We start from the raw sequence: 15,857 nt of genomic DNA on the forward strand, positions 1-15,857 counted from the left end.
TGTAAAATAATCTCAGTTTTGGTGACTTACAACACTGCTTGTGTGTGGACGAGAGGCTCAAACAAAATATAATTTGTGCAGTTAATAAAACATAAAAAACATTTAATTTAATGAAACTTCAAGTACTGTTAGATCATTTTCAGTGATGGCCATCTACTTTAGTGTAAAATAAGCAGTATAGTACTGATTCAAGACGACAAGTACAAATTATAACCGTAGTCCATTTCCTGAAGATAGCTTTAGCTCTTTTGGGGTGATCTGAGCGCTGTTTACCCTTAAGGAATACACAGCTCATTAACCAACAGTCTTTTATTTACAGCCTAATAGATATTTACTGTCACTAGTCAAGGGCTGTGCTCAATTGACCTAAACCCAGCATTTGGGATAATCCAGACAGAGATTAAGGGGTGAATTCATCACTCATTCTCAGTGCTGGAAAAGACACACAAGGTGTGTGTGTGTGTGTGTGTGTGTGTGTGTGTGTGTGTGTATTTGTTAAGAGCTCTTAGCCTGGCTCGTATCACAATCACTACAGCCAGAGGGCCAATTTAGACTGGATGAGGATTAAGGCATGGAGATGGGGATCAAATGAGCAGCTAAAAAACATCCTCTTTAATAACTAGCTACTTCTGAACCTCTTCACACACATGACGAAACAAAGGGCCATTCGAAAACATTAAGAGCAGAAAGGGAGGAAATAAATGCTCTATAATTTTGTTAGATTATGCGGGCACCACTGAAATGAATGTACCCTAAATCTTGAGTGAGATGGGTAATAATGGAAACCTCTTTCAAAGGTATATGAGAAAGACTTTAAGGTAATCAGATGCAAAAATGTTGTTGAACTCTTACTGTCCAAGTAATTAAAAACTTTTTTTATTCAAAAAACTATTTCACTTTTCAGTGGGGATGAGAAACTGAAATATTCTGTGTAAGAGAAGTACCTGGAATGTGTCAATGTTCATGTGTGTGTGTGTGTGTGTTTGTGTGTGTGGAGTAGTCACTACATGCAGGGCCACTGTTTAGCAGTTCAACAGCAGTGCTTACAGCCTGGGGCGTGTGCAGGGGCCAAAAGGGTTTGCTGGCACACACAAAAAAAAAATCTCCACACACATATAAAACAAGGAGGCACAAAGAACCAAAAAAAAACCCCAGCTCATAAAGACACACACACACGCACACGCACACACACACACACACACACACACACACACACACACACACACACACACGCACACACGCACACACACGCACACATGCACAGCCCTCCGGTCCTGATCAATACATGACAAGAGTAAATCTCCTCTGGACGTCAGGCAGTCCAATCAAAGGGCTTGGTGTTCTTATAGGGGATCACAAGAGCTAAGGGGAGACAAACAATGATGTGAATCCTCAACAACAACACAATGGCCCCACCAGCCTAGGGTTATGGGAATGGAGGAAAGGAGTAAAACGAGTGTGAATTGTATTTCTATGCATGTGTTTCTTCGCATATAATGCAGCTTCTATTTTAGGCTGCACGTAGATTTGCATGATCTCTTTCAAACAAGCAAAGGTTTGGCTGTGTGAAATCAGAGGAATCTGAGGCAGGAAAAGGAAGTGGATCATAATAAATGCCCCTGCAGTGCTTTTCAGATGCAAAATTAACCAAACAAGGACAATAATTGTTCCAGTAGATTTGAATATTTCTGGCATTTTTAGACGAAATGATGGAATATGGCATCTAAACTATCGTAATCTTCCATTTGATTAATGTGTGTGTGCAAATATAGTGCTGCCACTATCTATCCCTGCCAAGCCCTTTCCTGCTTTGACAGACAGCCGTCAGATGAACCGTGTTGATGGACAGTCTTTATCAGTCTTTGCCAGACACACAATGACTGACGCAGACACACAAACACACTTCAGGGTGATGGATTAGGCCTACACAAAGACAATAGTGCCCATTCCCATTGGGCACACAGTAGTCTCACAGTAATGCCTTGTGTCACACAAGCACATGCATTATGGCACACATACACATCCATTCACCTTCTGATATTTATAGAAGAAACAGTTGTGGTAGAAGGCTAAGCAAGGTTATACTAACGTTGTTCCTTCCAGCCACATACCAAAGCTGCTACTTGGGGATCCTAGGGCTTCCCCCGGCCAAGAGGGCTGTGTAATGCCACCAAAGTGTTCTGGCACAGAGAGGAATCCTGCAGATGGCTCATGTCTGAATTTCTAAACTGGTTCCTTTCTGAAACATTTTTCGGAAATGTAGAAGGAGAATTTTGTCTTGAAACACTGCTCACTCCTCCCCACAACAGCTGAAATCTCTTAAATCTTTTCTAGCACACAAGTTCACTTGTTTTTTTGGCTTCAGAGGTGCTGATTCACATCCCGCCATTATCCACTCCTTAGAATACAGTCATAGCTCTCACTCTGGCTATATGTTTGTGACACTGGCACCCTAATTTTCTGAGTCGCTCCCAGAAGTCCCAAGTTTACAATTCACACGTAGGTTAAATTGGATGAAATACCCATATGCTATTAATGAGTTCTTGAGTTGATGCCTTGATAGACACCAACATTATAGCAACAACTGATAGAAGGTGCCTCCACAACCAAGGCTATGGGGCGCACACGTTTTATGTCCCTAAACTAAACCTGGACACAGCTTCACCAGGCCTTTCCTAGTTCACCTTCAATTATTTTACTGGGTCTGTCCAGCAGCTTCCTCTTCCATCCCTACAAAGAACCAGGTAATGGCACATTTGGTCCATTTCTTACTTGAGTGTTCCAGACATACAGCTGTAGAAGTTTATCATCGGTCCTTGGCTTCAGGTTTTGTGGTACCAGGTGTACCAATTAGGCTCAAGGATGGATTAGCATAAAAGTTCAAAAACAGGACACCACTAAAGTTTAGATTAGGGAAGATGTTCCATCTAATCAGTGCTTTTATGCCATGTTAGTTTTGAAAGAGCCTAACTATATATTCCAGGTGAGCTTAATATTTTGTCTTGTATTGTATTTATCAATTATCAAGAGATAATTAGATTAACCCAAAGACCAAACCTTTGAGGTGGTGCTTCAGGCAGATAATACCTTACTGCTTTAAGATGAGTGAAATTATTTGGTCATTCAAAGTTTGCCCTCTTGGCCTTTAAACCCTTCCCTCTATTATACAGTACCTTGATGAAAGAATGAAGCTGTTCCAGCTGAGAGTAGACTAAGCCTAGCTGTCTCTGAAGCCTGTCCAAAGCATGGGAACTCTTTTGGGTCAACCCTTCCATTTGCTCAGCGGCCGTCTGTTCCAATGCAGCCAAAGTCTGCTCACTGGCTCCTAAGCGAGCCTGTAGGGCATGTATGCGCTGCTCCTGTAAAGAAAAATAGCAGCAGGTCAGCAGAAAGAAAAATAAACGGATCAGCCACAACATTAAAGCTGGTCACATTTTAATGTTGAGGCTGACGAGTGAATATCCATGGCTTATTTTGGAAGATTTAATTTTGACACAATCTGTAATGTGATCTTAATCCTATTTTGTAATTTAATTTAAATTTATTTACAATATTTTACAACTATACATTTTCCTTGTTTATTAAAATAAGATTTAATGCACGGAAATTACATTTTCTCAAACCCTGAACTAAATATTTTCTTGCTTTTAATGACAAACAGTGAAATATGGTTTAATGTGATGACAAATAAACTACACATGTGCTGTATAATGTGACAATGCACAGGTACTATAGAGTTAATTATACTGGATACTGAAAATAAAAGTACAAAAAACAACAGTTGAGAACAAAATTAAAGTTATCCAAAACACTGCAGTGAACATTTCAAACAATCTAAATTCTATGTTAAAGGTGAGACCAGCAGTTTATTGGTTACCAACCTTTTTTTCCAACTCCTCTTTTAGTTTTGTGCCGGTGGCCTCATGCTGGTTTTTCTCTGTAGTTGCAACAGTCAATCTTCTCTTTAGAGATTCAATGAGGGCCTTCCTGTTAGTGGCCTCTTCTGATAAAGTTTTCACCTGGAAAGATGTAAAGTTGAAATGGGATGGTAGACAAAGCCACTTTGTTATTTTAAATGAGACACTCAAGTTATTTATTTGTTTTAAATATATTATTCTTTAGGTAGGCTCAACAGTCCCTGTAGTCACCAAGGATACACAACGGCTATCCTATGAGAAATATTGAATAATATTGAGCACAACACCTTATTCTCTCTGTCAATCTTAAAGAGCATCAAACTAATCGGATGCCATGATGGCGGCATCAGCTGCGTGTACCTTTTTCTCCAGCTCCTCCACTTGTCCTCTGTAACTTTTCTCCATCTCCTGCAGGAACTTCAGTCTCGTCTTCAGGTCCTCCACCAGCTGCCTTTTCATGTTCACGTCTCGCTCGGTGTGGCTCGCCCTGAAAACATACCAAAAAAGGTGCACACAAAAAGACACAGATATAGCATGCAGCATTAGTGTGTATGAATTCTACAAAGATATCTATATCCGTCCAAAGGCACACTCACATACAGCAGAACCTAACACACATACACACACACACACACACACACACGAAGCTGGCAGGCACAGTGTCCCCATGCAGTGCATCAGGCATGACAGCTCATTATGACAACTAAATACACTGGCATGCTGTTTGGGTAAGTGGAGGGGGGTGAAATAAGGATGCATATATAATTCTAACTGGCATATATTAGAACAAGTGCTCTTGCGAGGAATGCTGCTCTAAGTGTGACTGGGGAGTCCTTTTTGACAAACGACATTTTGAATCAGCAGTGACACTACTTGAAACACTGTAATCAAGTATTTAAATGTTTATTATTTTGGACCAGTCACATATAAAAATACATCAGCAAGGGAACTTGGTTTGGGAGGGACTGATTATGAAGGGAATACACATTGTTGTTTGTGTTTTGTACTGTGCAGATTATCGTTCCCTAAACAGAGACATGGTTGTATTGTAAATCTTCAAATCTTATCTGTTGCAGACATCCACCACGTGTCACTTTCTGTATTGATAACCTGCTGTATAGACATGATTAATATTCCAGCATTCTGCACAGCTATATAGTGGTGACGCCATGTTTTAAATTGGCACAGTACGTTAGCATGTTTTATTCTGTTTTCATAAAAGGCAAATATGAGGCCTTTCTATACCTTGGGGAATTGGAACAAATAGAATAAAGATCATAAGGATGCACTTAATTAAAATGCTTCTCTTTTTTTTATTTCAAAGATGAAGTGGGTTTTTTATCTCCCAAACGCATCACGGCTTGTGTGTTTTTAAATAAACAGATGACGCAACACTGGAGCAAATGCTTTCGTGTAAGTAAATGTCCCTGTCTCCCTAGGTGGATGAACGCTTGAGGGCAGACTGGCTAAATAAATGTGAGCTTGTCCTATTGGAGTGACATTAAATTAAATGAGAGAGGAGTCTAGCCTGGGGACTTTGGGGGAAGTAGCGCTGGTTGGTTACCCCATGGATTTGGCCATTAATGAGAAAACCCATATTGAACCTTTCAGATGACTGTCTGGTGTTGACTTAAAGACAGAGAGCAGCAATAAGAGCCCCAGCAGCTCCCTTTGCCCCAGTGCTAATGGCAATTAAATCGACAACATTTATTTTAGATGTTCTCTTCTGCACCCCAAAAAGAATAGCGGATAAAAAAGAATGAGGGATATATGGTGCTTCTGTTGTAGCATAGCGTGTGATCTCTATTTATGAGTGTTAGTGGAAAGAGAGAAAGAACTCAAACTTTATCCCGATCACTCACACGTTTGTTCCCTTTGTTCTGAGCTTGTTGGCAATATTGTTCATCAAACATGCGTGTATTGTAATGATAACAGTCAGTGGTCTGAAGAGAGTGAGCGTGAGAGAGAGCGAGAGCACATATTTCTGTGTATGTTGTTAAGAATGAAGAGCGGGTGGACGTTTCATGTGGCTGATAGACAACAGTGCTAAAGATGAAAGAAGCAGCTTCATAAATAAGGCAGGGCCATAGTGCCGGATATTGACTGAGGACATGCCGGTGTACTTTGAAATTCATTTCTTTTTTTCCCCCTTCTCTTCTTTAAGGCGAAGCAGCCTTGCTCCCTGTGTGTGTGCTGAGATGTATATTTCAGAGATGTCTAGACATGCCTTTCATTCTGAGAAGGGGTCCCTCCATGGAGGCAAATGGAGTGGAAGGCTAGAAGAGATGGTGAGTTACATGTGTGTGTGTGCGTCTGTGTGTGCGCGTGTGTGTGAGTGTGTGACAAGAGCCTGAGGAGAGGCTGAGGCTGTCGTGGAAACTCAGCTGAGGGATGTTCACTCTGTCTGACTGTGATCCACTGGTTTTGGTCACACACAAACACATACCCACTGTGATTGTACACATGCCCCGGATGCATTATTGAGAGCAGCAGGCAGAGGACAGAGCATACTAGACAAAGAGAGTTAGAGGGAGAGAAGCCAAGTCGTTTCTTGGACCTTTTCTCTCAGTTGAAAGATGAGATCCTAATGCAGAATGATGATGTACGCCTTGCACAACACTGCTCAAAACTCAACAGTTTCCCTGAGTGAATTGTTTATAGCTATACATTCTGACTGTGTAATGCAGCAAGTGCTACAGTCGGTGAACCATGTAACTCATTAGGGCTTGTGGCCCACAGGCCAGAGCGATGCTGTGTGGGTTTTAGTGTCATGGGCCAAAATGGTCCCTCCTGCGGCACACAAACAATCAATACCCTGCTTTGATCAGCACTCCACATCAGCTACCCACATATGCAACACCACACTACATGACACACAAGACACCCACATGCACACATATGCATGCACACTAATTATTTCAGTCGTTTTTATATACTTGCTCATGAGAACATGCATAATTTGACAAATGATTCATGCAGAGGAGAGGCATGCATACATGGAGTGCAGCAGACAGAGTGCTGCCACAGGGTGGAATCAAACACTACAGATGAGAGCTGCACAGAATGTGCAAACATGCAGACGGAGACACGGTGAGATGGGAAGACAAAGACAGAGAGATAGGTGAAGAAATAAGAAAGGCGAAGTAAGAGCCATGCAGCAGAGCATCAGTAAGAACTAAAAGCACAGAGCAAGAAGTCGTAGTAATGATGAGAAAGGTGTAAAACTAACTTGTCCTGCAGCTGGCGGAGCTTGTCCTCCTTCTCCTGGAGTTGGCCTCGCAGGGCTTTGTTAGCTGACACCTGCCTTGTGACCTCCGCACTTGCACTCTGGGGGGAGGGCACACGGCGCGTGTTTGTTAATGTGTTTGTATACGACGGGGTGGAGAAGGTTTTCACGACACCACTGATGACAGGTCATGCACAGCATGCTTCCTCATTATAGCTACAGCGGGAGGGTGCAAGGTGCTAAGAGGTTAAGAGGAAAGCTGTATTTATAAACGTGGATGAGATAAGGGGAATAATTAGGAAAAATACAATTTGCAGACTTATTCCACTTAATATATTTTAATGGGGATTTTCTTATTAACAAATAAATAACTAATTATGTTCTCATTAAATTATTTCTATACATCAAAATAATTGGACATTTGTTAGTCTTTAATGATGCTTTCACTGTATTTAAACTAGAAATACTGCTTTTTTGAAAAATTAACCAATTCTATGCTTTAGTTTTTGCTTGATGAGCAACAGAGACATATGGCTCATGACGACAGGTTGGCTTCTGATCATAACACTGATGGATATTTGAACGTGCATGTTCACTTTGGTTTAAAGGGCCCCATATCCCTTGTGGGAAGTGTACCAGTACAAGCTTTTGACAATGCGCTCACTCAGTGTGTGCACCCCCACAGCGCATCTCTCACCTCACCCTTTTGGTGTCACCTGACATGACTTCTGTGGCTGTGTGTAACGACAGCAGCAATCTGCTTGGTGACACTGATGAGCTGGCTGTGGAGAGGGTGATAACGCTGTGGTACCACTCACACCTTATTCCCTGTGATGTAGGGCACGTCTCTACTGTTATTCCTCATTTCTCATCTTCCTGACAGGTACTCCGTAATAAGATCAAATGATAAGAAATGCTAATTCATGTTGAAATCACATGCAATTTCAGGTGATGTCAAGTGTAAATTGAAAGGCTCAAGAATCTGTGTTTTTTTTCTTTTTTAATGCAGCATGATTTGAAAGTAGAACCTTGAGAGTGTTTCTTTCATAGTTTCTAAACTCCTCAAGGACTGAGGATGGATGTTTGAAAAATACTAGGGAAAATATACATGCATGTGTAATCCAGTACTGTGTGGCACTGCGTAGTAAGTAACACAAACTTGCCTGATTTATCACACAGTAAATATAAATGTAGGGTTTCCTTAATTCTTTTGGAGGGGCCAAATAGAATAAATGCAAAAAATTTTTTTTCCAGTTATTCATTGTATTATCCACTCAAGCTTCATAGTGCACAAAATTGGAAATGAACACAATCTTTAATGCCATCATCCTATTAAGAGCTTTATCTCATAAGGAGTGCACAATGTACAAAACATGAGGGAAATTCATTAACTCTGGAGTTCTATTTGGGAGAAACAAGTCTTAGACCAACTAACCTTAAGTTTAGCTTGAAGTTGTTTCACTTCAGCCTCCAGTGCCTGGGGGGCTGGGTTAGCTGGGGAGGGTATGGTTCTGCCCTGGCAGGAGCACTCTGTGTTTACAGGTGCTGGTGGAGGTGGTGGGGTTTGCTGTGGGAATGCGATGAGCCTCCACTGCTCCAGCTCCATCTCCAGAACCTTTTTCTGCTGCTCCACACCGGCCAGGTCAGAGGTCAGCTTCTGCAGATTAACCGACAGACAAAATAGTGGGCTAGGCTACTGTTGATGATAGCACAGAAAAGACAAAAGTTTTGTCAAATAGTGATGGGAGATATGATTGTCAAGAGTGAAACCAAACCTAGCTTTCTTGTCCAATGCAAAAATGTATGTTGTAAGAAAGAAATCCTCGGACTTGCACAAGTCTTACATCAATAAGATAAACGCAGAGACAACGTAAACAATATGTTTGAATTAGTGTATGTGGTAACTATGGGGGCGCTATGGGCTCTGCTTTAATATCACCTCTGTGAAATGTTCTTTTTTTTATGCTGATTAGGAAACATGATACTGCTATTCAGTCAACAGGGCCTAATTCTCACAGTGATTGGCATGCATAATACAGTCATGCAGAATTTCACTGCGCTTTGGGATAGAGGGAGTTCGGCATTTGGTGAGTGGTTGGGTTTAGAGTGATGAATGATGATGGCACTAGTTGATCATAGACAACGTACAGTGTATCAATGATTTTAAACATAAGCATCTGAGGTGAACACTTTTAACCACATGTGTGCGGTTGAGCAAAAAAACACTGTCTTTGACTTTCTATTAAGAAAATATGAGGCAGAAACACATCTCTGTAAGTTTGGTTCAATACTATTACAGTTAGCTGATCTGGTATCATATCAAACATCAAGAATGCTTAATGGCACAAATAGGAGACATGATACATGAAGATGTATGCTGCACTCATGGGGTAAATACTGGAACACACGCAGCGCCACACACATACACACACACACCCGAGTGAAACCGCAGATTCCCAGGGGTTTGCTCTCTGCTCTGCATACATGGAGGTTATTGATATCTGGTTGCTGGCTGACACCTTTTAATAGAATCCCTCTTGTTTTAGGTTTCCTCTGTTCTGCTGAAGACGCACATGCCATATCCCCAGGGAGGGGAGGGGGAGAGGAGTAGGTGTAGAGAATGAAAAGTGAGGCGATGGCTGCAGTGGCAGTGGTGCACGGATTAAGAGTGGCATTGATGACACTTCCTGTAAGACAGGCTTTGATTTTGTAGGCCATTTTCAGCCCTGGTGAGAGATGACACTGACATGGACAGATATACTTGGGGTCCATTAGGCTGGGAAAGAGGACAGCTCTCCATCCCTCTCTTTCCCCACAGAGCGACAGCTTAGTCTCACAAATTAATGTTGCGACTTGTTTCAGAAACACACAGAACTTTGTGAAAACGTGTCTGTCGCAGTCGGCCCTAGTGAGGAACACACCGGAGCTAATGGAGTTAGCACTTTTGAATATGAGCTCTCTCTCTAGCAACATGTTTTGTATAACTGATTTTATTACTGAACATAGTCTAGCTTTATATTTTTAACAGATGCCTGGTTCACTTCAACTGCTGCAGCTCCTCTTATTGAAAATTCACTTCCGAATTTTAACTTTTTATCAACAAAAGAAAAAAGAGGGAGTGGGAATACCACTGTTTTCAGTAATAGTTTTACCAGCACTCAACAACAGCTTTTCACTGTGACTGTCCACAACCTCTGACTAGAATTCTGTTTGCTTATTTATTTTTATCCCTCGTCTTTTTTTTATTTTGTATTATTCACTTTTTTTCTTGTTTTTACTTTGTATTGTTTTGTCTTGAGAAGCACTTTGGGGTGCAAGAAAAGTTCCATTTATTAAAGTTTACTCAAGTTACCGCGCCAACTCCTTAGTTACTATTTTTTAATGTATTCCTCCTACTGGCCAGACATTGTATGTGGTATGTGCTGCAACTGTCATTAAAATGTAAATAGTCTGGAGCTTTTTAGGTTTAGTCAGTGATGTCTGATGCACTCCCTAATCCTGTGATAATCCTGGCCCCTTACATGTTAGAGGAGGGCAGGACATTCCACACTCAAAGAGATAATGTTGGTAAATTTAAGGAGACGCCATCCCAGTGAACCTGAAGAGTGAAGCAAATGGGAGTGTTATGATAATGAGTGAGGTTGATAATCCAAGCAGCCAAAGGAGCCGGTGTTTAGATGATATGCATGACTAGCACGTTTCTACAAGGCGGGTACACTTCACCTGTCACCTGATCTTTTAAGCTTCTTATGACACACTAAAGGAGAATTCCAGTTGATTACAAATCAGGCCTAATTTTCCTAGGTTTTGGCCTGTATTTTTATCCAAATGAAAATATTAAATTTAGGGAATAATTGCAATAATAATGCCAACATAAAATATGAGCTGACCTTAATACACCTTATCTTCAAGAGAAAATGAAAGTAAATATTTTAAACATCCATAATAGACTGACTTGATGACGGATCATTGCTGGTGATGTGGGGGCATTCACTTCACTTAATTCATATATCAACTATTCCATTCAGTTATTGAGATATTTAAACGCCCACTATCCAAACTCATAGAAAGAACACAAGAACAGGGGAACAGAAATGGAAAATAAGGGAAAGCAAGTAAGAATGGAAGGAATAAGGAAATAAGGCTTTGGGATGGTAGGAGACGAGCCACAAGGGGAGGACAGAATGGCCAAAGGATCAGGAGACAGAGCAACACAAACAAGTTTCTGTGAAACTGCCATGCTACTTCTCACATGATGGCCCCTGTGGAGGCTGTCCTAAGCCAATTACAAGCAGTGAGTTTTAGTTGGAGAGTTGGCCCAGACCGGCTGGAACGAGCCCAAAGTCCATCACCTCTTGCCCTTTCCAGAGAGGGCAACAAGACCTGGCTTTGGACAGGCAGTTGGCTGAAACTTTCTCTGGAGAAGTGGCATTAATACTGCACAAGGAAAGAGGAAACAAGAAGGAAGACAACAATTCCCCCTCAGTCCACACAACAGTCTGTGTTGTGTGTGTGTGTGTTTGTGTGCCTTTACTGCTGTGTCTGAGTCTAAGGTCTCGTTGGGCCTCTGCAATCAGATGCCCGGGTAGGAGCACAAGGGCCACTTCCTAGGTAGCAACACTATGAGGGCTGCACTCATGACCTGTGTGTACAAGTGCAATATACTGTATCTGTACTATTCCACTCAGTAAATATACAGACATACAGACACATGCACCTAATCAGGTGTCCAGTGCACCTTCACTGGCTGCTGCTATGTCTGAATCCACCAAGTCTCCTGCCTCCTTTTGGATTAACGACTGTATCTGTGTCAGTGTTGGTGTGTGTATTTGTATGTGTGTGTGTATGTGTATTTGTGTGTACATATGTTGGTGTCTATAAGGAGGCCCTGACAGGAAAGCTACTGTTTAGGGGGCAAAGTGCTATGTGTTTTATTTATAATCTATACCAAGTCTAAGAGTTTCCTACCTGGAGGCAGGTACTAAATAACTCAATGGGCGTATGGCACTGGACTCAGTCCCCTTGTATTCGTCTGTGCACACAGGTGCACATATTTGAAGAAATGTAACTGCTAGTGACCCAGATTGTTGTGGAGAACTGTCTCACTAAAACATTCAGCAGGACGAGACAACAGCCGAGCTGGAGAGGGAAAGAGAGATTCTCCTTCTCTCTTCTGCTCTGTGGTGCTGACCTCCACAGGCGAGGGTAGGCCTGTCAGCCACACTTATTAAGCATGATAAGGGCAAAGGACCTGCTACTGCTGCACTCTCAGCTCATAGCAAATACGAGAGAACCAGAAAAATAAAGACAAAGACAGACAAATAAGAAACTTCCCAACACTTACAACTGGCTTTCCTCTTTACGCATCTCCCTGGTTTTTCTCCCCAAGTTACCTGTGTGAGCTGCTTTCTGCTGCAGAGTTTCTCAGTGAGGGAGTTGAGCTGTGCCATGATCTTCTCATTGGCCCTCCGCAGCTCTTTGGCTGAAAGCACAGCATCTTTCCTGGCACCTTGCAGTATGTCAATGTGACGCTGTAGGGACTCTACGCGCTGCTGCAGAGCAGAGGAGGAGCAGCACTGGGTCCTCAGCATCCTCTTCCTCCTCCACCTCCTTTTCTCTCCTCTCGTCCCTCGTTCCCAGGGCTCATGCTGTTTATCGTCTAACAGGAGGAAGTACATGCAGGCGCCTCAGAGTTGACAAGAGCACAGGAAAACTCCAAATCCCTATTTAGAATCTACTGCTGGGATTTAACAGCCGTATGTGAAGGTGTCTTTGTGTATGCACAAGTGAAAACTGAGATATATTTAACAACTTGAATGATTAACATTTTCATTTATACCCATTTGAGGAGTGTCAGATTCTTGGGGGAAAAAAACAAAAAACAAAGCTTGTTAACTTCTGAAATACTTGTTTCTGATCGACAGAATGTACATGCATTGAATGTTTTTAATGCTTCAATTAAGAGTGGATTAGATTTTTGTAGTTTTGCATAGGTACGAAACAGGAAAACGTATCCTACCTTGGGCAGGAACATTGCGTTGTTTTCTGTGAGAATCAGCTTCTGGTGCTTTTGAGATCAGTGAACACCTGTAGGACTAAAAAAAGCAGAAAAGTCAGAGACAGTTATGAAAAGCAGCTGTTTAATGTAACACAACCGGTTGACATGTTACGCTTCCTGAGACGCAGCTCATAATGACACTGTGATCACAGTGTGTGCTCAGTTTAACGCGACAAGACAAATCACCCTGTGCTTTAATAATTCACCTGAGCTTGTTCGACTGACTTGAACTTGAACGCTTCTCAGCACGGTTATTACTTCTGACAGATGCTTGCAAATGCCGCCTTTGTTCAATCAGTCTGAAAGCTCAGATATACTCCTACAGTATGACGAGTGTGTATGTGCGAGTGTGTAATCATTTACACTCATAAGTGCCTATGCAAGACACTACCCAACTCCACTGTTGTTTGTAGTGACATCAAAGAACCCTCCCCTACCCCCCGTCCTCTCAGTTTCCTTTGTACAGGGTCAGATAGGATTTGATCAGTGCCAGGTTTGATCACAGAGTGCCATGTGGAGAGGAGCAGTGAGACGAAACCTTTGGTTTGTGACATAGCGCGGCGTGAGGGGCTGGGGCTGTCATAGCGATGAGCCCGGAGGAGCTGATGGGCACATTTAGCAGATCTGGAGTGGGAGTAACTAAAGGGGATCTGAGACTAGGGGTCCTGACAGCTCCCTTGCAACATGTACAACAGCAACTCTCTCCTTCTCCCCACCTTCTACCTTTTTCCCGTCATTCCAAAAAGAGAAATGGAGAAGAGAAAAGGACAGTATCTTTAGAAAGGTCCCTCCTTTTTCCTCTCTTCATCTCTCTTTTTGACAGACATATCTCTCTGGGGTTTGGAGCTGCCATGTCCTACTGTGAAGTGGTTTGATGTGGACAAGAGTAAGGGTCCAGGCCTATTGATTTCATGGTGCGAAAAGGAAACAGAGAACCACCACACATGAGGAAGACTTTGTGATCGCAGGAGGAAAAGGATGGGACACTTAAAAGATCTATACATTGGCATGAACCAAACCACAAAACAAAGCGCGATTGAAATACTCAAAAATGTATCATCAGGTAAACAGTTAATCGGACCGTTATTTTCTTAATTAATCGATAAATCTTTTGGTTCCTAAAATGTGAGAAAACCGTGAAAATATTTTTAAAAAAATGTTGAAACGATTGTCAGATGTTTACGGGCGGTTAACAGAAAAGTCAGCATGTGGCTGTCACACAGTGCACGTTCTTGTGTTTTTGGGGCGTAGCTTTGACGAGAGGGTGGAGGTTGTATCTGTAGCATATTTTCTTAATGTAGCCTGCTCTTACGAGCTTCTCCAGGATTACCTACCCTTCCTTTAACTGATTAACAATATAGCCACATAACCAATTACCATGTCTATGATAATGTAGCTGTAAATAATTTAGCACATAGGATTCTTCTGAATTAATTTACAATTAATGTTAAATTCTGCTTGCAATTTTGTTTTGTATAGTATCTCAACACATCAGCTTCACTAATAAATAGGGATAACTTTCCTCCAAATATAATGAATGTCACATTGCAACCATTTTTAAAGAAATAAATTAGATATTGAGGATCTAGACATAAAATTTGAACACAGTGCAGTTTATGATTATATAACCGAGAGATTTAAGGATGAGGGCAAACCAACCTTTCGGTTTGCATGTTGTCTGCGAGGTGCTTTCCCTGAGGGCACACTGTCGAGACTGTCCAAGTACTCCTCACCGCTGTCACTGTGGAGAAAGGTGAGAGGGGTTATTACAGACCAGAAGTTGAACCCACAACACTGGTTCTGAAAGTACCACCCTTGGACAAAAAACCAATTTACCATTTATGGTTGATTTAGTTGACATCAAGCAAAAATATGTGCATTTTGCCGCCCCTCCCTCCAACAGAAAATCAATGTCCCATCCAATTTCTGAGCTGGAAGTGTAAATGTGGGTGTAAATTAAGTGAAAAGCTGCAGTGTCGGGTGCTGATAGTGAATGCATCAACATGTATGAGAGCGGCTGTGGCCTTCATTAGCCCTCTGTGTGTGACAGACGTGTATGAGAGGCACGGCTGAGCGGAGCCAAGCAAAGTTGCATCTGATGGACACACGGTAAGGGCTTCCTGAGGCGCACACACACAACCTCACACACCCTCAAATACACACACATACACACAAACAGCCACACACCCTCAAATACACACACATACACACACAGGTTTATTGACAGTGACCTTTGATGTGAAGGTGGAAGCCAGTGACATTTACGCTGCCGGGTTTATTAAGGTGGGGCCTCGGAGAAGCAGCAGAGGTAAAGACCACAGAGAGAGGATATAACTGGTACTTGACAAGACTGGGGGCTAGTTAGGGTTAAACCTGGTCTGGAGGGGGCAGAGGGACTTGCTGATGATAACTAATCACCACCACTAAGAACCCACAACTAAGAGGTTATGCATTTGATGAAAAATGCTACCCTGTTCTTCCTGCTAAGACTACTAAACAAGTTTGACATAAATTAAGCCATGTGAATACAAATTCAAATAAATCTTTTTTTATTAATTTCAATTTATATATATAATATTCAAACTGAAACTGACAAATACTACTTTCACTATGGTACAGTTAACATGAGCCAATCAGTCATCAAGAATTACTGTAA

At 41.9% G+C, this 15,857-nt stretch overlaps 1 protein-coding gene across 2 annotated transcripts in view; it reads right to left on the reverse strand.

The window, feature by feature from the left end:
* cntln (centlein, centrosomal protein) overlaps window positions 1-15,857 on the reverse strand; it is an 81,203-nt gene that overhangs the window by 16,038 nt on the left and 49,308 nt on the right. For both annotated transcript variants that reach the window (XM_020101353.2, XM_069530592.1), the window contains exons 17-24: window positions 14,861-14,942; window positions 13,163-13,238; window positions 12,537-12,802; window positions 8,579-8,800; window positions 7,147-7,244; window positions 4,278-4,404; window positions 3,882-4,019; window positions 3,174-3,359 (exon numbers count right to left, since the gene is read on the reverse strand). In XM_020101353.2, coding sequence (XP_019956912.2) covers window positions 3,174-3,359; window positions 3,882-4,019; window positions 4,278-4,404; window positions 7,147-7,244; window positions 8,579-8,800; window positions 12,537-12,802; window positions 13,163-13,238; window positions 14,861-14,942 — 1,195 coding nt within the window. The remainder of the gene's footprint in view (window positions 1-3,173; window positions 3,360-3,881; window positions 4,020-4,277; window positions 4,405-7,146; window positions 7,245-8,578; window positions 8,801-12,536; window positions 12,803-13,162; window positions 13,239-14,860; window positions 14,943-15,857) is intronic.

The sequence above is a fragment of the Paralichthys olivaceus genome, chromosome 8 (genome assembly GCF_024713975.1).
Source record: "Paralichthys olivaceus isolate ysfri-2021 chromosome 8, ASM2471397v2, whole genome shotgun sequence".
Classification (NCBI taxonomy): domain Eukaryota; kingdom Metazoa; phylum Chordata; class Actinopteri; order Pleuronectiformes; family Paralichthyidae; genus Paralichthys; species Paralichthys olivaceus.